The 23,857-nt window shown below is 36.4% G+C and overlaps 1 protein-coding gene across 1 annotated transcript in view; it reads right to left on the bottom strand.

Annotated features, from left to right (window-relative positions):
- The window catches only part of SEC63 (SEC63 homolog, protein translocation regulator), a 64,583-nt gene that overhangs the window by 27,745 nt on the left and 12,981 nt on the right, over positions 1-23,857 (bottom strand). The window contains exons 2-10 of the mRNA XM_027972390.3: positions 20,913-21,012; positions 14,029-14,143; positions 12,485-12,597; positions 6,502-6,563; positions 5,876-5,934; positions 4,208-4,258; positions 3,019-3,127; positions 756-850; positions 525-657 (exon numbers count right to left, since the gene is read on the bottom strand). Coding sequence (XP_027828191.1) covers positions 525-657; positions 756-850; positions 3,019-3,127; positions 4,208-4,258; positions 5,876-5,934; positions 6,502-6,563; positions 12,485-12,597; positions 14,029-14,143; positions 20,913-21,012 — 837 coding nt within the window. The remainder of the gene's footprint in view (positions 1-524; positions 658-755; positions 851-3,018; positions 3,128-4,207; positions 4,259-5,875; positions 5,935-6,501; positions 6,564-12,484; positions 12,598-14,028; positions 14,144-20,912; positions 21,013-23,857) is intronic.

The raw sequence follows: 23,857 nt of genomic DNA, 5'->3' as shown, positions 1-23,857 counted from the left end.
GCAGCAGCTGGAGTATGATGGTGCTACTAGTGGTGCTGACTGAGATATCTGTTGTGAAATCCATTTTTTCTCCCCGCAAAAAGCTTCAAAATTCATTTTTTTTTTTAAAGTCATCAGGATGACCCAGAGAGATGATATGGGGAGGGTGGTGGGAGTGGGGTTCAGGACTGGGAACTCATGCACACCTGTGGTGGATTCATGTCAATGTATGGCAAAACCAATAGAAAAAAAAAAATCAGGAATTACTGAATAATCTGCAATTAACTAGACATTTTTCATAGAGTATTTCTCTTACCTTGAAATACAACATTTTAACATTTGCCAAATCATTTGACTTACTAAGACCTTCAAAGTATTTGTGAAAGTAATTACGTATGTAGCATATAGATTTGTTTTTAAAAGGTCCTTGAGTAATTATCTGATTGAGCAAAAAAGAACAGTGACAAAAACACTGCACCATGAGGCCTAATTAAATCTACTGCTTTTGTACCACTAAAACCCTACAGACAGTAGAATCAAAATACCTTCTTCAAGGGTCTCAGGAATTTTCATTCTAGCAAGATGAGACAGTAATAGAACTCTGGCCTTCAGGCTATAAGGGCAGGTAAGTGGAGGCTCATTCTTCTTTAAATTAATGCTGCCAATTTCTCTGATGAGCTAAGGAAAAGAAAATAATTATTAAAAAGTATATACTTAATAAAGCATAAACTTTAATATTTAAATGTTTATCAAAGAATTTGGGAGACAGGCCTAACCTGAGGTATTAAAATATTATCTGTTGGTCTGCTTGTGGCATCTTTATTATACTGAGGATCAAATTCAGAGGCTCCAGCCAAAACCATGATAAGACCTAAAAAAACAAAATAAATACAAAGAAAAATAAATTTACTGACCCTTAATCACCTTCCCCAAATGATACCAGATTAATCCTAGAGGGAGGCAGTTTTCTAATCACATACAATGCTAAAATCAATATTAACAGGTATAAATTTCTCTCGCAACAAAAGAAACATCTCATTTTTAAAAAGTGTTTGTAATATTACCTATCACAAGTAAACAGAAATACATGTCAAATTACGGGCCCAGAAGCAACTAGGTGCGTTAAAATCACTACAAATAGCATCGGTTTCTAGATGGAATCATGTGTTCCACATAAAATTTCTTTTTTTAAACAGAATTTTTATTGGAGGATAGCTGCTTTACAATGCTGTGTTAGCTTCTATCTACTGCTTAGCCGACTGAATTAGCTACACGTACCCATATACTCCCTCTTTTCTGGATTTCCTTCCCATTTAGGCCGCCACAGAACACGGAGTAGGGTGCCCTGAGCTATACAGCAGCAGCAAGGAATCTATGTGGCACTGCTAACTGCTTCATGAAAAAAGGGGGTTAGAAAGGGGTTCAGGTTTCTTCACGTCATGACTCCCCAATGCCATGAGTAATCTAAAATATACTGTAATTTACAAAAATTTTTATTATGGACTCATGGAGGGCTTTGTGGGAATAGTGTTCCTTGAAATACACGATTTGAGGTCACATATATTAGTGTTACTTTCCTTATTCTATACAAGCTCTTTAATGACTGGCACTAGAGTTATCAATCTTCACCTTATGCCAGAAAATGCATGCAATGTTCTCACAAAAATCAGGACAGTATAGGAGTTAAGTGCATAAACCCTGAAGCGTTCAAGTCCTAGCTGAATGACCTAAGACAATATTCTTCACTTCTCTATGGGCCTCAATTTCTTCATATGTGCCTGATACACATAAGCACAGTAATGTGTGTGAGCTATTACTATTACTACCATCAAATATTTGAATGAAAACAACAGTTCCTTAGACAGCTATATAAATGGTGCCAGTCCTAAAACCAATGATAACTAACCAAACAAAATTAAATAAAGCTAAACAAAGCTTTTCTGATAGAATTGTGTAAGCTAAGTACCGCCCTCAGAAATGAAACAGAAATCAAGATCACTGGCCCAAGAAAACGTATCAAAACTGGTTACAAACATGAAATATTTCCATAAGGAAGAATGTTTATATATTAAGATTTCAACGCAGCACATAGAAGAGTGTACATGTGCACAAGGGAGGGTAACACTCACTCACTCCTCAGAAATAAAAGACCTGCTCACTCTTCAGAAATATAAAATCGACTCGCACAGTCATATAATCCTGGGATTATATGATAAATCTCTTTCTCATTACCAAGAGAGTTAATAAAATTGGCAAACACAAAATATGACAAAGTCCACTCAGGTTTTGGAACAAAAATGCATCCACCCATGAAGCACAATTTTAAACTTATGTCCTTTTTTTTTTTAAATGTGTAAGATTTCAACAGAGCAGTGTTTCTGAAAGGTAATATTAAGTATTCCAGGGATAAAATTTACAATGTTAGCTTTATGGGATCAAAGAAAGTATTTAGGATGTTACTTTTTATGTCATAATAAATTCTGAAATAAGCCTCTGGGAATGAAATATTTTGGCAAATTTCTTTAAACACTCCTAAGACCTCTACTTATTTTACACCATTAGCATGGTATAATGTACTGGCTTGGGAACCACACTGCTTGAGTTCTATCCTAGCTGTCACTTACTATGTATCCTTGAGCTCAGTTTCTTCATCTATAAAATGTGCTTAAAAACTGCACTTATTTATGGGAGCATACAAAGATTAAATGAGTTAATATATGATAGTGCCTCACAATACTTGGCAATAATAAATACTCAAAAAATGTTAGCTGGAATTATTACAAAATTAATCCATAAGGAGCTTTACCATAAAAATCTCTGAAGGGAAAATATATACATATACATATAGCTGAGTGAATAACAGAACAACAGATCAAGAAATATGACAAAGGGTATTAGCATCTTCCTCCAGCTTTAGCTATAATGAAATGAATATCCCTAAAACTATAAAATGGAATTCCTCCAATTGAATACATATACCAATTTCACATAAATGACTCAGAAAATAATTTACTATCACAGTTACTTAAGTTTACTTACGTTTCATATCCATATTTCGAGTTTTATAAACAAAGTAGGTATAAATCTGTGTTGTGCGTATTAGAATCTGGTCTCCACTATAGCGTATTGAGCGATACCACCAAGAGCCCTAAGACACAAAATTAAACAAGGAAAAAAACATGAAAACCACAATAAATGTTAACTTTGATGCAGAATGTTTATGGTCAAATTTTCTAAATGTTCATAAACCAATAAAAATACCTGCTCTTTAGAACAAATACCTTTACTATATATTTCAAATGATTTATCTGGCAAGTATTTATGCTGCATGATGCCTAAATACCAGCCTAACTCATTATATATATAAGATTAAAAGATTTAAGTTTCAACTAGAAATCGTTTACAGACAAAACAGGAATGAAACAACCCACTGCTATAAGCAACAAGTTGGTTTCTGACACATGGCATGTCTTCAATAACTGTTTGACAAATAAGTGTAAGAGCAATTTTACAGCTGATATACTACTTTCATTCACATTATTCCATACAATTGGATTCTAACACAACAATCCTATGAAGCAAGCAAGACAGGTTAATCGTAAGCCTCACTACAGGATTCATGGGAATCCTAAGGTCAGTACGAACACCACCAGTCATGAAGGTAATAAACAATAAAATCATAAACATTATGGTATCTCTATATTTGGGGTCGCAAAGAGTCAGACATGACTGAGTGACTGAACTGACTGAACTGATGCAGACTCTTTTAAAAATGAGGTTGTTCTACATGTTGTATTCCTGTATGAAGCAAAAAAGTCACAGGACAATATCTATAGTAAGACCACATTTTAAAAAACATGTGTATACATTTAATGCATAGAAAAAGATCTGAAAAGGAAATCAACAAACTTAGTAGCGATTATCTCCAACAGAGAGATGGAATTGGGGTAGGTGGTGACAGAAGACTTTCACCTTAAATTCTAAATATATCTGTATTATCTCATTTGTGTGTAAGTTCTGAATCGTGAGGAGACACATTTTAACATACTAAAGTGATGTCACCTTTAGAAGACCTTAAAGGATAGTTGAATACAAAATTCTTAAAACTCAAGGATTAATGGATTATGGATTATATTCTAACACAAATTACGATCTTATAAGGAGACCCCAAACCATGCCACCCACTCTCTTCCCTTAAAAAATGTTAATAAAAAGAGCTGGAACTTACCACAACAACTGGAAGGATAACCATGAATGCCAAGCCATATACAAGTAAAACCTTGAATTGAAAAGGAGGAGGAAAAAGACCATTCATTCCTTCATGAGGTAAATTACAACATCCATGAACACTTATTTTGAGGCTTACATGGAGGCACTATTAAAAGCACATCTTATGTATTTCATTTAATCCTAACTTTCAAACTCTACGAGGAAGGTACCATTATTATTTTCTTTTTTGCAGATAGGGAATCTGCAGCATATACAATCATCCCTCAGTATCTGAGGGGAACTGGTTTCAAAACCCCCAAGGATACCAAAATTCAGGGATGCTCAAGTCCTTTATATAAATTGGTGGTAACAGAGTATCCAGGGATGTGAAACATGCTGACAGGGAGAGCCAACTTCAGCTGACCTTGAGTAATGTGGGGGCTGGGGGACCAACCTCCTTGCAGTCGAAAATCCACATATAACTTTAGAGCTGGCCTTCCATATTGTGGCTTTGCATTCATGGATTCAACCATGGATTGTGGAGTACTATAGTCCATATTTATTGGGAAAAAAAATCATATATAAGTGGACCTACACAGTTCTGGCGGCTCAGTGGTAAAGAATCCGCCTGCAATGCAGGAGACCTGGGTTCGATCCCTGGGTTGGAAAGATCCCCTAGAGAAGGGAAAGGCTACCCACTCCAGTATTCTGGCCTGGAGAATTCCATGGACTGCGTAGTCCATGGGGTCGCAAAGAGTCGGATACGACTGAGTGACTTTCACTTTCACTTTACACAGTTCAAGCCCCTGCTGTTCAAGGGTCATTCACATCTTAGCAAGTAGTTAGTGCCTCAGAAATAAATGGTAGAACCTGCTTTCTTTGCCTCAATATCAAACAGAACATATAATGCTGTTTGCAGGTAATTTCCATTGGTGTGATTTCTGTCCTACTACTCAATCCCAAATCTGGTAGCTAACAATCTTTCTCTTCTCTAGTATTCCTTCAACATGCTTATATACAACAACTATATACCCTGGAAGAAAACATGTAAATAAATAGCCATAAAATGACACTAAATAGCCATTTTCAAAACAAATGACAAACTGTAAGGATTGTAACAAATGTTACAAATGACAGACTGGTTTTTATTGCTTTAAAGACAGCTCCCTAGATAATTATTTTCAAGAAAGGAGAAGTAGGGAATTCCTAAACAACAGGTTACGACAATTTCTGATGTTTTAAGACTTGCAGCCTCTCATTGCTGATTCAAGTCTGATCATCCTGCTGCCCCTTAAAGTACCATACAGAATACATACCATTATGTTAGGACACATTAAAATTAATTTAGCTTGGATAAATGCGGAATACAGGGTAATTCAGAGTACTACTTAGGGATAAATGTCAACACCGTAAGAAACAGTAGTTCCCTAAACCAAGGGTAGGACCCAATCTGAAACTACCTCCAAAAGAAATCACCACAATTTGAAGGTTCTAAAACTACACTAGAGTACACTCCCCCAAACTGCAATGTAATAATAAGAACCAATTCTTTCCTCCATTACATAAAAAGTTTCCATAATACACAGTTAAATTAGAAACAGTATACTGGAATTTTCTTTGTAATGTTATCTTTATATTATCAAGATATGTCTAACACATTATCATGTGTCTTATTAAGCGTACTCACCAATATTGAATTTTTCTGGTCAACGATCCAAGCTGGGAGGGCAATTCCAAAGCTTGTGGCTAAAACAGGAAGAGTATCTTGAAGAGTCTGCACTTCCAGTTTCATTTATTTATATCCCTAAATTCTACCTCCCCTGTCACTTCCAAAAAACTTAAAGATTATCTTACTATGTGTGTCTCATACACAAAAGTTGATGTGATACGGTTTATATTGGAAACTTCAAATTTTTCCAAAAGAAAAAAAAAACCTAAGTACATGAATTCCTTCTTCTCAGAACACTTAAATCCATTTACATCTCCTAAGTTTATGTAAACACTATGAATATATGGGAAAATGTTTAGTCAGTAAAGAAAAAAAAAGATTTTTCATCCTATTTTTATCAACCACTAACTGGAAATGATAAATAATGACAGTGACTACTCTTTTCACCAAATCAAAGATCTTTCCAACTAATCTCTAGAAAAATTAAGTAAAGGAAGCTCAATTTACATATCTGTTTAACTCTGTGCAGTTGTAATTTTTTTATTCACAAACTAAGAAAATCAAAACGTTCTTTTAAATCTAACATTTTCATAATATACACAATACCTTAACCCCAGTATTTTTTTAATCATCATTTACCACACCTTGAGGCCCATCTGGATTTCCAAATTCTTCCCAATTTTTCCGGGATTCTTCATCAGTTAAACTGGCATAAAAAGAACAAAGGTGCAAAATTAGAAAACCACATCTGAAAAACAAGTACTCAACTACACAAACTCCATTAACCAACCAATTCATTTCTTAAAAGAAACAATTTCAGAGAATCAAGAAAAACCCTCTGGAATCTGAAAAAAAATAGGGCCAGGTAAGGAAGGAATTCAGCATTAACAAAAAATGCTAATTAATTAGCCCAGATACAAATTCTTAGTTGGCGCAAGAGTTCTCAAGTTTAGCCAGTTCAAGACAGAAGATCAAACTTTAACGGCTATTACATTTTCTAAGGAGGCAGGGGGAATTAGACGTGACTTTTTTCAATCTTATACACTCACTTATTTCCCAAAATTTTGTAATGGGCATGCTTTAATTTATTTTAATAATGATATATACCTATATTTTAAATATAAACTTAATACATGATTAATAATAATCCCTCCAAAACTTGAACCACATTCTCAAAGAAAAAACTAAACACCACCTATAAAACTCCTCTGCTATGGTAAAGCTCATTTGCACTGTGCTGAGATCCCAATTTTCTCCTAAGACAACTTCCAGGAAGACTAGGCAAATACTTGCTAAAGCAACAGCTTCCTAACTCAGGCAATATGAGAGACAGTGACTTTTTTAAAATACGTAAACATAAATATAACCAATGACCTGGGCAATGGCTCAAGGCACGGGGTAAGAGTAGCTTTATTCCAGGTCCTGGCATAGACATTTAAAAAAAAATAAAATAAAAACATTAAAAGAACTCTTTCCTTCAGAAACCTTACAAAGTTGTTATGGAGACAAGGCAGTCAAAAACATACAAAAATGACCAATAACATAATAAGGAAGACATACCTGCAGACCTACTGGCAATAGATTATGTTTATGTTCAAACCTAATTTTAGCCAAAGATGGAGAAGCTCTATACAGTCAGCAAATACAGACCGGAAGCTGACTGTGGCTCAGATCATGAACTCCTTATTGCAAAATTCAGACTTAAATTGAAGAATGTAGGGAAAACCACTAGACTACTCAGGTATAACCTAAATCAAGTGACAAATAGACTCAAGGGATTAGATCTGATAGAGTGCCTGAAGAACTACGGACGGAGGTTCATGACATTGTCAAGGAGGCAGTGATCAAGACCATCCTCAAGAAAAAGAAATCCAAAAAGGCAAAAAGTTTGCCTGAGGAGGCCTTACAAATAGCTGAAAAAAGAAGAGAAGCTAAAGGCAAAGGAGAAAAGGAAAGATATACCCATCTGAATGAAGAATTCCAAAGCAGAGTAAGGAGAGATAAGAAAGCCTTCCTCAGTGATCAATGCAAAGAAATAGAGGAAAATGATAGAATGGGAAAAACTAGAGATCTCTTCAAGAAAATTAGAGATATCAAGGGAACATTTCATGCAAAGATGGACATAATAAAGGACAGAAATGGCATGGACCTAACAGAAGCAGAAGATATTAAGAAGAGGTGGCAAGAGTACACAGAAGAACTATATAGAAAAGATCTTCAGGACTCAGATAACCACAATGGTCTGATCACTGACCTAAAGTCAGACGTCCTGGAATGCAAGGTTATGTGAGCCTTAGGAAGCATCACTATGAACAAAGCTAGTGAAGGTGATAGAATTCCAGTTGAGCTATTTCAAATCCTAAAAGATGATCCTGTCAAAGTGCTATACTCAATATGCCAGCTAATTTTGGAAAACTCAGCAGTGGCCACAGGACTGGAAAATGTCAGTTTTCATTCCAATCCCAAAGAAAGGCAATGCCAAAGAATGTTCAAACAACTGCACAATCGCACTCATCTCACATGCTAGCAAAGTAATGTTCAAAATCTTCCAAGCCAGGCTTCAACAGCATGTGAACCATGAACTTCCAGATGTTCAAGCTGGATTTAGAAAAGGCAGAGGAACCAGAGACAAAATTGCCAACATTTTGGATCATCGTGTTCCAGAAAAACAGCTACTTTTGCTTTATTGACTACGCCAAAGGCTTTGACTGTGTGGATCACAACAAACTGTGGAAAATTCTTAGAGATGGGAATACCAGACCACCTGATCTGTCTCCTGAGAAATCTGTATGCAGGACAAGAAGCAAAAGTTAGAACCAGACATGGAACAACAGACTAGTTCTAAATTGGGAAAGGAGTATGTCAAGGCCGTATATTGTCACCCTGCTTATTTAACTTATAAGCAGAGTACATCATGAGAAATGCCGGGCTGGATGAAGCAGAAGCTGGAATCAAGATTGCTGGAGAAATATCAATAACCTCAGATATGCAGATGACACCACCCTTATGGCAAAAACCAAAGAAGAATTAAAGAGCCTCTTGATGAAAGTGAAAGAGGAGAGTGAAAAAGCTGGCTTAAAACTCAACATTCAGAAAACTAAGATCATGGCATCTGGTCCTATCACTCCATGGCAAACAGATGGGCAAACAATGGAAACAATGACAGACTTTATTCTGGGGGGCTCCAAAATCACTGCAGATTGTGACTGCAGCCATGAAATTAAAAGATACTTGTTCCTTGGAAGAAAAGCTATGCCAAACCTAGACAGCATATTAAAAAGCAGTGACATTACTTTACCAATGAAGGTCTGTCTAGTTAAAGCTATGGGTTTTCCAGTAGTCATGTATGGATGTGAGAGTTGGACTATAAAGAGCACCGAAGAATTGATGCTTTTAAACTGTGGTGTTGGAGAAGACTCTTGAGAGTCCCTTGGACTTCAAGGAGATCCAGCCAGTCAATCCTAAAGGAAATCAGTCCTGAATATTCATTGGAAGGCCTGAAGCTGAAGCTCCAATACTTTGGCCACCTGATGCAAAGAACCCACTCCTTGGAAAAGACCCTGATGCTGGGAAAGATGGCAGGCAGGAGGAGAAAAGGACGACAGAGGATTAGATGGTTGGATGGCATCACCGACACAATGGACACAGGTTTGAGTAGGTTCTGGGAATTGGTAATGGACAGGGAAGCCTGACATGCTGCAGTCCATGGGGTCACAGGGAGTCAGACGTGACTAAGCTGAACTGAATTTTAGCCATATTTTTATTTCCCAGAGCATATGTACCTAAGATACATATATTGCTATTTAATAAAGCTCCAAGTTGAGAGAAAGAATGCAGAAGTACCTTAATAAAATTGCAAAATTTTTCAATGATTTGAAAATATTTTTATACTTATCAATTTGGTCACTTATGAAAACGAGCACCTTGACATCTTTAGTCCTTATTCAACTGTAACTTCACTTATACTATTTGACCTAAGGCCACAGTAAAATACAAGAGCCAAGGAAAGGCATTATTAGGCTGCAAGTTAATAAGGAGTGACGCTAGGATTCTTTTCTGCTAAGGAAGGGCTATTCCTCAAAAACGTTTGCCTTGGTTTCCCTGTATAATTGTCCACTTCAGCAAGAGCTTTAGCTATTGTTTCTTTAAATTTTCTGTCTCCTAATCAGATTCTTTTCCCCAAAATAATTATCTTGTTCCTTTCTGCCTTTCTAATGATGGCAGGAACATAAACTGTTCTGTTCTCTATTCAGTGCCCTCAGATTTGCAAAATAAAGCACAGCTCACGTCAAAGAAGCATTTGATTTTTCAACCTGCACACACATCTGATTAAAATTTCACTAACTCATTCATTAAACCACTCTGTGTACAACTGTTGTGTAACCAGTCTATATAGTCAAAGGAATTATCAATTTTTTAAAAAGTCAGTTTAAGAAAGCAACTGATTTTTTGCTACTTATTAGTGCTTCCGTATAATACCACTTCTAAGACTTAAAGAACTTAGAAGCTGTGTGATTTCAGTATAATTTATATATAATAAGCTCACACAACACCACTGGTACTAACGTAATTTTTTTTTTTTAATTCAAAGAGAGTCAAGTTTCCTAAACATATTCCTTGACTTTGAGGGTGGGAGGTTGTATCATAAACCCTATTAGGAATCTAAATTTAATGAAATCTATGCCCCTCTTGTCCTGGAAAAAAATGCACATTTACAAATATACATAAATTCTGTATACTGTTTCAGCAAGTTCAGATTATAAATCCTAATCCAGAGAATGCCTTCACTAAATTATATATGAGTGGCCTGAGTTGGCTATACACAGCTAAGTTATGTATTCATATCTAAGAATACATGCAAACATAGGTTGTAAAAATTAAAATAGTTTTAAGGATGTTAATTCATGCTCCCCATGTGTTAAAAAAAATAGTTTAAACACAGGTTCTATACCCAAAAGCAAAATCCCAACTGTATCCAGAAAAATGAATCAGAGAATTCATAAATTGGCCTAACTCCTCAAAAATAACCATACCTCCTTTCCTTTAAGTAACAATCTGGCCTGAAGAAATAGGAATGACCCACTTATTTATTATAATGAGCAAATAAGGGAAGAGAAACTAGCTGAAATAACCAAGACAAATTCTGAAAAACTTTGTAGATCAATCTGTAACTGCATTCCACAAGTTGCTTGAAATACGTATCTTAGGCTACTAGAGTTATACATAAGACAGCAGCTTCAATTCAATGACTCAAGCCTATTACATACATATTCAGTAAAATGTACCCTTTTAACTAATCTAGTTATACTTATACAAGTTACAATAACTCAAGAGTTCTGGGTCCTGTAATCATTTTACTTCTTCATCTGCCTGATAGACCATCAACTATTTTAGACCCTTTACATACAAAACACTCCACATCATGATCCTGTAACTGAGTTAAAACCAAAAGCCATATATTATTCTTCAGTACTTTTTAGAACAGTGACCATACATAATAAAGCCAGATTTCCAGTAACCTGAGAACAAAATCATGACCTTGAAGATGTGACAATACCTGAAAACTAAGGGGGGGGGGGGGAAATAACTGTACCAAAAACACTAAAATTAAAAATACTAGTTAATCTTGGCTATCTGACCTCTGGAAATCTTCAGTTCTTAAATTAACCTGAAGACAGCAACTAAGGCATTGTAATACTTGTGCAACAAGGGTAAATGTGTGAAGGAGACACTGAAAAAAGGGGGAAAGAACACACCAACTGAAAGACAGCAATCTGGAGAACATCTGCTGTATAGAAAATAAAATGTAGAGCACACTTCAGAAGCTCCTGCAAGTACTGCTTTATTACAGAAGCATATTCACACAGAAAACATCCAAAGGATGGGAGTTGGGGAGGAGGGTGTAGGCAGAAAGGAGACACAGTCACTATACTTCTATTAGGCACAAAAATGCATAAGACAGTATTTGCCAAACTTTTGTCATTCATATTCCACTTTCACAGCCTGCTATTATATCTGCATATTCTATTACTTATATTTTTTAAGTTAGCTTACACAATTGTACATCACTGAGTTTTCCTTAAAAAACAGATAACATCTTGTCTGTATTTTACTCTTTAATTCAACATAAGGGTTGTGTGGGATATACCTATCCTGAAGAATCCAGCTACCTTTTTATCTCCTGCAATATTAACACCCAAGAAATAACTAAATTTTATATCCTCTATCCTGTTTTCCAAACATTAAACTCATCTTTTAAGTAGTTCAAATGAAACAAGCTATAATGCTTATATGCTTGTCTCATTTAAAAGAACTAGATCTAGCCTAATAAAAAGCCTAGAAATGAAAGCAAAGTGTTAGTATATCCTCTTCTAATCAGTATGCTTTGAAAATAGCTCAATTAACATATCACTTACTACTTAATCAACTCACATGGCAAAAGTACTACTGCGAGTTACTTAAAATTAAGGTTTAGCTAAATTACCCCTGCAGGGTTATCAGAAGTTCCATAGAAGACTCAACATATGAGGTCAACACTTGAAAAAAGTATATGACAATTATTTTACTGATTACTATTTTATTCCAATAGAAAACTTAAAAATGTATAATGAGTTCTAAAATACTTACGCTGCATAAGCTTTTGCTATTCTCATGAACATAACTTCATCACCTCCTTTATCTGGATGATATTTCAGAGACAGCAAACGATACTGTTTCTTAATCTCTGCTACAGTTGCCCCCTAAAAGAAAAGGCTTTCTTTTAGTAAAAATAAGCAGACCACTGTAAAACATAATCCATCCCATTCTGAACTTAAAATATTGAACTACTCATATTTTCAGAAAATGAAGTTTTTATCTTATGTATCTTGTCCTATAAATTTCACTTACATATTTTTAAGTAAAAATATTTATGCTGTCCAATATATTTTATTTTACTGAGCATCTAACTATATGCCATGCACATAGATGATTTGAGATTGATAATATATGAATGCCATTTAAATAAAATAAAATGACAGAGAATTTTAAATATCAAAGAATGATCAAGTTAATTAATTCTGGCTTAAAAAAAACTCAAATCAAAGTTATTTCTTTTCTGAGAAATAATCTGAAGACTATCTGGTTTCATCTGTTTGACAACTTTTAATATTAAGTAACTTAGTAAGTTTACCTTAGTTGTTTCCTAATTAGATTTAATTTCTATTCATCAATTTTTCAAATTGATTTTTTTATGGCATTAAATTATCCCCAAACCTTTAAAACTTAAAATATCTCTCTTGATGACCATGATAATCACAGTAAGAAAATTCAGATGGTATGCAAATTTTCTTCTACAAAGCAGAAAACCAGAAGATAAATACACTCCTTACTTTGCATTATGTGAATCTCTGGATCAAGCCATCTACTGAGCAGGGACAAGAAATAAAAGAAAGCAGGATCGGGGAGAAATGGAAAGAGCACTAGGTTCAGCTTGTTTACTAGGGAAGTTATGGGACCCCAGACAAAACACAGATTTTCCGGGCCTCATTTCCTCCATCAGAAGAAAATGCTAGATGATCTCTAGCATACATTTCAGTTCTAACTTGCCACAGATAAATTTAAAAGAATAATTTTCTACTTAGACCCATCAATCAAGTTCAATTAAGAAAGTCACCTAACACACAACACTGTAAAGCAACTATACTCCAATAAAAATTAATTTTTAAGAAACGTTAAAGAATAAAAAAAGAAAGTCACCTAACAGATATCAATCTGAATTTCTATGATAAAGCTACCAGTTCTTCACTAGACATAAAGACTTAACATGCTGCCTTAGTGTCAACTAAAACAGGGTCCTATCCAACTAACATAAATAAACCTCCTGGTTCAAACTTTGCATTAAACCAATCTTAGAAATGTCTTTTAAAAATATACTAACTTCTCATCTCCAAATATTTTTACATTTTAGCAATTACAAACCAACTCTTAATAGGATGGTAATTGACCTCTGTAGCTTCAAAAACAAATATATATATATATACACACATTAGAATAAAAATAGATTAGGTATCTTTTTTAACTGATCAGTGTCTGATTTCTTTAGGCACAACTCAATTTCTTTTATGCTGTGGGCCTACAGTATTTTCAAGGGATCATTAAACTAATGTACATTATATAAAAATACTACTTACGGGATCTAAATTTAATACTTCATAAGGATTGTATTCTTGATATTCTCGGTCTGTTTTGGAAACTTTGTATGCAAGGAATAAGAACAATGCCCATCCTGCAAGAAGAACTATTTTCCTGTTGAGAAAAAAAAGATAAGTGAAATATAAGTAAATACAACTCTTTTGTTTCCTTTAGAGTCTAAAGACATTTTTGCGAGACCAAGGCATAGAATAATCTAAAGTAGTCTCACTGACTTAAATTAGTGCTATTGACTTAAATTCTGTAATCACTGGGTTGTAAGATACAATAATGACAGTGTCTTTATGGCCCCTTTGAATTCTCTAGAATCTAGCAGTGCCTGGCATGTAATATTCTCTCAGTTCCTATTTGCAGAATTTTAAGTAAGTTAATTCAACTCTCATTTACTGGACGCATTAAATTAGATCAAATATGTTAATACTTACTATTCAGTTAACCATTTACTGTAAAAAAGAACTGCTCTTGACCTCACAATTACACTTTTAGTAAGGTAAACTACAAAAAATAATTGGTCAATTGTGCAACGATAAGTAGCCTTAAGTAGTCTTGTTTACCATAACAGTAAAAAGTTGGAAACAAACTTAATGTCCATTTATTGGGAACTAATTAAATCATTCATAGGAGACTAATTAAATAAACCAAGATAAAGCCACAAAATGGAACATTTTTAGCTAACAAATACAGAGACATGTGGGCTTCCCAGATGGTTCGATGTGTAAAGAATTCGCCTGCAATTCAGAAGACACTGGAGACTCAGGTTCCATCCCTGGGTTGGGAAGATCCCCTGGAGGAGGAAATGGCAAGCCACTCCAGTATTCTTGCCTGAAAAATCCCATGGGCAGAGGAGCCTGGTGGGCTACAGTCAAAAGGGTCACAAAGAGTCAGATGCAACTGAACACGACAGAAAGATGCGCACTACAGGTTAAAAAAAAAAGACATAAGAGAACATATAGGTTTGGGGGGGAAATTATTTCTTTCTACTTCAGCATGTTCTATTTAATAAAAATATTTTTTAAATTGATATTACCAGCGTTCGAGAAGCTAAGGAAAAAAGGAACTCTCATACAATGTACACTCTGACAGAATATCTGGCAATAAGGTTATTAAAAGCCCTAAAGAACTATATACCTTTTAAATTATCAATCTACTCCACTTCAAGAAATTAAGAAGTAAATAAACTAAAACTAAGTTTATAAAGCATAAGGGTGGTAACACATATAATTAATACCTGAAAACACATATAAATGTCCATCAGTAGAGTACGGAACAAATCAGTAGAGAAATGCTATCTAGACACTAAAAATACTTGCTGTGGAAGATTCTCTACTTTACAGTGTTAAAATAGAAAAACAGATTTCAAAGCTGTATGTACAATGTGATCCTATTTTTTGTAAATAAAGAAAGTTTATTATAAATAAAAATACAGAAGGTAAATCATCTTAATGGTGTTTATCTTTAAGTGATGAAATGGAATAATTTTTATTTTTTATACGTTTTGTATCACAATCCGTTATATTAGATAGGAACTGTTAAACAAAGACATAAATGAATCATAGGAATCCTAATCAAACAAACCGAAGTGATCTGTTTTCAAACACAAAAAGAAAACATTTCATGCACTTAAGCTCCCTTGATAGAAACATAGCTTAAAACGTGTTTATTTGGATTGAGTTTCTCGGGCCCAATTCCAACCTACCTCTTTACTTTTATCATCCTAGTTTTTCAAACAAAATAAATCGCCACCTCCCAAAGTTCCCTAAGTTTTTCCACCATCATGCTTTTGCTCTCCTGGGTCTACCTAGAATTCCCGTTCTTCATTTCTGCATATCCAAACTGTATTCATCCTTCAAGACTCAACTCAAATTATCTACCCAATCCATAACCGCTGTCAAGATGATCTACAGGAAGATCATGATTACAGTCACAAAGAAACATAAACCATGACCCTCTTCCTCTGGCTCACTGCAAACTCCTTGAGCACGTGGCCAAGATTTTATACTCAGTTCTGACTAACCTCAGAGTAACAAACACAGATGGCACTCAGACACAAATTTTGTTCTACCTGGCCAAATCAGTGTTCTAAACCTTATTAAAAGGCATAATACTGGAAGCTGCTTTCCACATGCCCAAAGACAAAGAATACCTAGAATACTTCCAGTTTTACCTTGCTATCCAGTGATAGGCTCTGGAACAAAACTACCTTAAGTCAAATCCCAGTTTTACCCCTTATTACCTAAGAGATCTTGGCAAGTTGTTTAGCTCAGTTTCCAATTTCTAGAGTGGGTCTGAGAATTAAATAAGATTAGGTATGTAAAGAAGAAAGGGAAAGATACACCCAATTGAATGCAGAGTTCCAGAGAATAGCAAGAAGAGATAAGAAAGCCTTCTTAAGTCAACAATGCAAAAAATAGAGGAAAACAATAGAATGGGAAAGACTAAAAATTTCTTCAAGAAAATTGGAGATACCAAAGGAACATTTCATGCAAAGATGGGCACAATAAAAGACAGAAATAGCAAGGACCTAACAGAAGCTGAAGAGGTAGCAAGAATACACAGAACTGTACAAAAAAGGTCTTAATGACCTGGATAACCATGATGGTGTGGTCGCTCACCTAGAGCCAGACATCCTGGAGTGTGAAGTCAAGTGGGCCTTAGGAAGCATTACTACAAACAAAGCTAGTGGAGGTGATGGAATTCCAGCTGAGCTTTTTAACATACTAAAAGATGATGCTGTTAAAGTGCCACACTCAATATGTCAGCAAATTTGGAAAGCTCAACAAAGGCCATAGGACTGGAAAAGGTCAATTTTCATTTCAATCCCAAAGACAGACAATGCCAAAGATTGTTCAAACTACTGCACAACTGTGCTCCGTTCACATGCTAGCAAGGTAATGCTCAAAATCCTTCAAGCTAGGCTTCAATAGTATGTGAACCAAGAACTTCTAGATGTACAAGCCAGATTTAGAAAAGGCAGAGGAACCAGAGATCAAACTGCCAACTTTTGCTGGATCATAGAGAAAGCAAGAGAATTCCAAAAAAACACCTGCTTACACTTCACTGACTAAGCTAAAAGCCTTTGACTGTCTGGATCACAACAAACTGTGGAAAATTCTTAAAGAGATGGGAATACTAGACCACCTTCCTAGCCTCCTGAGAAACCTAGATACAGGCCAGGAAGCAACAGAACCAAACATGGAACAACAGACTGGTTCAAAATTGGAGTATGTCAAAAAAGGAGTATGTCAAGTCTGTATATTGTCACCCTCCTTATTTAACTTATATGCAGAGTACATCATATGAAATGCCAGACTAGATGAAGCACAAGTTGGAATCAAGATAGCCAGGAGAAATATCAACAACCTCAGATAGGCAGATGATACCACTCTAATGTCAGAAAGCGAAGAGGAATTAATGATGAATTCTTGATGAAGGTGAAAGAGGAGAGGTGAAAATACTGGCTTAAAATTCAACATTCAAACAACTAACATCATGGCATCTGGTTCCATCACTTTAATGGGGGTGGGGGGGAGTGGAAACAGTAGCATATTTTATTTTCTTGGGCTCCAAAATCACTGCAGACAGCAACTGGAGCCATGAAATTAAAAGACGCTTGCTCCTTGGAAGGAAAGCTATCACAAACCTAGACAGCATATTAAACAGCAGAGACATCATTTTGCTGACAAAGGTCTGTATAGTCAAAGCTATGGTTTTTCCAGTAGTCATGTATGGATATGAAAGTTGGATGATAAAGAAGGCTGAGTGCTGAAGAACTGATGCTCTCCAATTGTGGTGCTGGAGAAGACTCTTGAGCGTCCTTTGGACAGCAAGGAGATCAAACCAGTCAATCCTAAAGGAAATCAACCCTGAACCAGAAGGACTGCTGCTGAAGCTGAAGTTTCAATACTTTGGCTACCCGATTCAAAGAGCCGATTCACTGGAAAAGACCCTGTTGCTGGGAAAGATTGAGGGCAGGAGGAGAAGGAGGCAACAGAGAATGAGATGGTTGGATGGCATCACTGACTCAATGGACATGAGTAAGTTTGAGCAAAATCCAGGAGATAGCAAAGGACAGGGAAGCCTGGAGTGCTGCAGTCGGTAGGGTTGCAAAGAGCCGGACCTGACTTAGGAACAACAACAAAGGTATGTAAAGCATCTAAAAGGCGCTTCACAGATGATAAACAAACAATTCATGGCAGCTCTTGGCTGTTACCCCTAACTCTTGCCCATGTCTCAGCTCTCAACTAGGACCCCTCACTTACTCAAGAATGCCTTCACTGTCTCAAGCCAGTTAAGAGCCCTCCCTCTGTTCTTTCATGGCACCCCAACCCTCCTTTACAACCCTTACTAAACCCTATTATCATTTGTTTACCCGCCAGTATTTTGTTACTCACAGGGTATCAGCACCCAGTATAATATTTGACACATACAGAGCACACAGTAACTACTTATTGACTGAATAATGAAAATAATTTAAAATAGGAACTTGTGACTCAAGGCCAAAGTTTGCTAATACCCTCAATATGCTAAATAACATTTTAAATTATATTTTATTTCCATACAAACTTAGTAACTCCACATCTTGTTTTGCCAACTTTCCCGAAAGGCTACAAAGCTCAAAAAACAAAGATAAAAGAGAAACTGAAAACCACTGAAGTAAAATTTTTAAAGCAAACAAGGTTAGAAGAGAAAGGGAACAGAACACCTAAAATACACTACACCCCATGTTAGACTGCTCTAGGTGCAGCATCTGGCCCTCTGAGCCAAAGGACAAAGGGACGAGCAGAGGTTGATGACAGAATTCCCGAACTGATGAAAACTACCACAACCAATAAAAACCATCCTCTGATTTCCTGAGAGCCAGACCAAAGGAAGAAATATAACAGATTACATCATGCTCTGGGTCCAGTTTTTTAAAAGCATGTTTGGTTTCCCTGAAAAGACAAGCATTTTCCCTACATGAGGCTTAAATAATTAGTGTCCTCTTTTTTCTTTAAGCATACCTTAAAAGTCATTTTGGAAGCAACTTCCAGAAATTAAAGTAATAGATAATGACTGCTTAATTTTGAAAGAAGGCTTCAGGGTTAAGTACCAAAAAAGTTTTGATGGCTCCTGACCTTATTTGTATTTTGACCAGTATTATTTAATTCTTACTTAAACATCCAGTAATCTGAAATTCAATTTAAGTAAATCTCTTTACTAATTACTGAAGAGAACATCACAAACTTAGGTTTTTTTCCCTTGAAATTGAGGTTCAGACAGCCACAATGTGTTGACCAAAGTCCAAAAGAGAAGAAACTGGAAAGCCAAATATATCTGCCTTGCTGCCTCCTCAGTTTAATTTAAAAAGAGAAGCAATAGCAAGGAATACATAGCAAACATGAAACTACTCTGGTAAACACTAATTTTGCCTTTTAGTTTCACACCATTAAAGCTAAGATTCCCCTCCCTCTACGAAGGAACTAAACCTAGGCAAAGTAAAATCTTGCAAAGAAAACTATTTAAGTCTCCTTAAGTAATACACATATGTTGAAAACTATCATCATTTAAACCAAGATTTAAAAATAACTGGTTCTACTTTTACTAATTTCTTCTGCCAGGTCTTGCCCTCCTATCTACTAGATAAGTATATGTAGGTAATTCACAGGGTACAGTCCTTCAGAGAAGGCAACGGTACCCCACTCCAGCACTCTTGCCTGGAAAATCCCATGGACGGAGGAGCCTGGTGGGCTGCAGTCCATGGGGTCGCTGAATCGGACACGACTGAGCAACTTCCCTTTCACTTTTCACTTTCATGCACTGAAGAAGGAAATGACAGCCCACTCCAGTGTTCTTGCCTGGAGAATCCCAGGGACGGGGGAGCCTGGCGGGCTGCCATCTATGGGGTCGCATAGAGTCAGACACGACTGAAGTGACTTAGCAGCAGCAGCAGCAGCAGTCCTTCACTAATGGCAGCTCTTTCACTTCCCCTCAGTTTCATGTTACCTCTAAACTGATGACTTAGGGTGAAGATCCAAAGCCTAGGTGCTAACCAACAAAGCCTTGAAAAATCAAAGACATCTACTCTGATTAAACATGCTAATGGCCAATTTAAGTAGATGGCCCTGCAAAATTAAAGGGTAACCAGATCCTCACTCTACCACTGGTCAAGTTTCCTCATCTTCTTAGTCTCAGTTTCCTCATTTGAGAAAAAGCAAAAACATCTACCTAAAACTTTATATAAAACTAACGAGTAACATACAAAATCCTAGTATAGCACCTGGCACACAGTATGCATCAACAAACTTCAATCACTCTGAAATGCAAACGTGACTATGTCACCTCCATGCTTTTGATAATCTTTTAAAGATTCCTCCATAGTCTTTGAGACAAAATTCAAATCCTGACACAAGATATATAAGATCTTCCTTCAAAATTTGACTTCTCTTTCTCCCCTCCCTCTAGTCAGAAGTACCCTCTCTCTCTTTTGAACTTCTAAACCACTCAGTTCAGACTGTTCTCAAATTTACTAATTACATCTTACTCCTACTAAGGTTACAATTTCTTTTCAGACACAGATTTTATTCATCATCATGTGCTCAGTCATGTCCGACTCTTTGCGACCCTATGGACTGTAGCCCACCAGGCCTCTCTGCCCATGGGATTCCCCAGGCAAGAATACTGGAGTGAGGTACCATTTCCTACTCCAGGCAATTTCCAACCAAGGATTGAACCTGGCTCCCTTGTGTCTCTTGCATTGGCAGGATTCCTCACCACAGTGCCACCTGGAAAGCCCATTCATCATTATACCCCTATTTCATATGATACCTAGCAAAGAGTAAACACAAATCATGTTTTGTTTTGCTTTTAATTGAAACCAATTACTTACTTTACTGTAGGAATAATATTTGGCTGGGGCTTTAATAACCGTAAACGGTACCACATACATCTTCCATATACTTTTCTGATATTCTTTAATCGATTTTGCTCTGTCAAAAAACAAAAAGAAAAATAAGGGGATAAGTTAAACCATTTTCACAGTGAAGGCAAAATTAGAGTTAAAACCATACTAACCTTCATTATCATGCTAATACTTCACTGGAACATGAAAGTACTCTCTGTGCTGTGCTGTGCTTAGCTGCTCAGTCGTCTCTGACTCTTTGCAACCCCATGGACTGCAGCCCGCCAAGCTCCTCTGTCCATGGGGATTCTCCAGGCAAGAATACTGAGTGGGTTGCCATGCCCTCCTCAAAGTACTCTCTACTTAACGTTTTAAGAAAAATTCACAAGATAGTTTCCATTTTCTACCACTTTGAACAAGTGATCTATCTGGAAAATTGTATTCAACTACCAGGCAATCATTTTTCATGTGAGTTATAACTTTTAATTGAAAAACCTAAAACCTGACTTGAACCCAAAATATTTAATTACATAGTAGTTTCTAAGAAAATTCTCTTCTCCTCCTTCTGCTATAGAAAGTAACAAAAAGTGCAAAATAGTTGAAACACCCATTTTATTAAGGAAGCCAACAGGAATGATACTCTTCAAACATAAAAATAATTAAGTTAAATGAGAAAAGTCACACAAACTCAGAAGAAATTAAAACAGATTTAAAAGTTGTAACAAAAGGCATTACTCTAGTCCCCAGGAAAAATCTGCAATTCAATTTTAAAAGGAATTAAACCAAAGACAACATACCATATACTGTTTTACTAAGCTCACGACAATCACTTGGTTTAAATAAGTCTCCCAAGTTTAAAAAAGTTGTAGATTAAGTTTTAAAATAAAAATCTACCTTTCCATGAAGACGGCATACATAGAGCAAAGAAAGAAGCCCATGTCACACCAAAGCCAAAAACGAAAGCTTGGAAGGCCAGGAAGGCAGTGCTAAAAGGCATCCACAGCCACAGAAAGAGAGAAGATCACATTACCCACCTTCTGGGTGGCCCACGACACGCCAAGGGCAGCCCAATTACCCTTGGAAGAGCAATAAGACTAATCATTATGTGATCATCAAGTTCCCCCTGAGCAGGGAGTTGGTCATGAAGACGACAGAAGACAGCAACACACTTGTGTTCATGAAGGATATCAAAGACGAAGTATCACATCTATGAAGAAGCTCTACAACACTGACATGGCCCAGGTCAACACCCTGATTAGGGCGGATGGAGGGAAGGCATATGTTCAACAGGCTCCTCACTACAATGCTTTGGATATTGCCAACAAAACTGAGATCATTAGCTGTTTAATATCAAATAAAACATTTTTCATAATATATAAAAAAAACGACGAGACTTCCCTAGTGGTCCAGTAGTTAAGACTGCACTTCCACTGTTGGGTGCACAGGTCTGAACTCTGGTCAGGGACCTAAGATCCCCAAAGGCCACGTGGCATGGCAAGAAAAATAAAAAAACACCTACAAAACCAAAGTCCTTAAACAAGATACCAGATAAGTAAATAAAAGAACTCTGCATATAATAGAATGCTCCAAAGCTGTCATCTAACAAGTCCGCCTACCCTGTTACCACCATGCTTTGAGGAAAGAATCCCCATGAGAGCACTATGTGGCAAGAGTTACCAGAATCAGGTAAGAGGAAGAGGGATTCAGGAAGGGGGAGGAGTAGTAGCAGAAGGGAGAATGGTAATATGCAAGGAGACTTATCAAGTAAGTTAATATAGTAAGGACAACTGGAGTCAGTTTTTCATGTCAGAGAAGTGAGTTACATGTATGACTAGAAAACAAGAAATGAACTCTGTGGTATTAAGACTGGAACTGAAGGTATCAGTATGAATCAACTAATATCTTTTAATATAGAAATACAGATGTAGACCTATACACATACACACATACATCTTTCCTAACTCGACTAAGTGAGCCTAGAACAATGACATCTCAGTAGCAGTGAACACACCTAGCACCCAGATCTTGATTTCCAAATAGCACTCTCCACTAACAGGAACCGGAGATCCAAGTATCTCCCCACAAAATATTACAAAAGGAAGAGAATGATTTTACAGTGGGGAAGTGATATGCTGAATAACTGCTCCCCCTGAAGATGTCTACCACATCCTAGTTCCCAGAGCCAGTGAATGTATTGTCTCACATGGCAAATAGAGGACTTCACAGATGTGACTAAATTAAACACTCGAGATGGGAAGATTATTCTGTATTATTTGAGTGGTCCCAATACAATCACAGAGGTCCTAACAAGGAAGCAGGAGGTTCAAAGAAAAGATGTGACTATGGGAGCAGAGGTTGGAGTGACATCCTTTGAAGACTGAGGAAGAGGCCACAAGCCAAAGAATACAGGATGTCTCCAAAAACTGGAAAACTTAAGATTCTATTCTAAATCCTCCAGAGAGAACCTGCCCTGCCAACACCATGACAAGCCAAGTAAAACCTGCCTGGCGAGTCTGGCCTTCAGAACTATAAAAGAATAAATTTCTATCATTTTAAGCCACTGAGGTTGTGGTTTGTTATAGCAACAATCAGAATCTAATACAAAAAATCTGACGGGCACCATCTTAATCAGGTGATCAGTAAACATCACCAGCAATGAGACAAATGCAATTACATGCCATCTGATAGAACGCAAAGAGAAGAACACAGAATTAGTTTGGCGAAATTCTTCTCTAAGATATATAACCTGAATTTAATCATGAGAAAACATCAGACAACAGAACTTTGGGTCCATTCTACAAAATAACTGGCCTAAGATCTTAAGTCAAGGAAAAACTGAAGAACTGTTCCAGCCTGAAGGACGTGAAAGAAACATGTCAACTAAATGTGATGTGTGATTCTAAAACAAATCATCTGAAAAGGACATCACTGAG

The sequence above is a fragment of the Ovis aries genome, chromosome 8 (assembly GCF_016772045.2).
Source record: "Ovis aries strain OAR_USU_Benz2616 breed Rambouillet chromosome 8, ARS-UI_Ramb_v3.0, whole genome shotgun sequence".
Classification (NCBI taxonomy): domain Eukaryota; kingdom Metazoa; phylum Chordata; class Mammalia; order Artiodactyla; family Bovidae; genus Ovis; species Ovis aries.
This window is presented reverse-complemented; position numbering and strand designations above follow the sequence as displayed.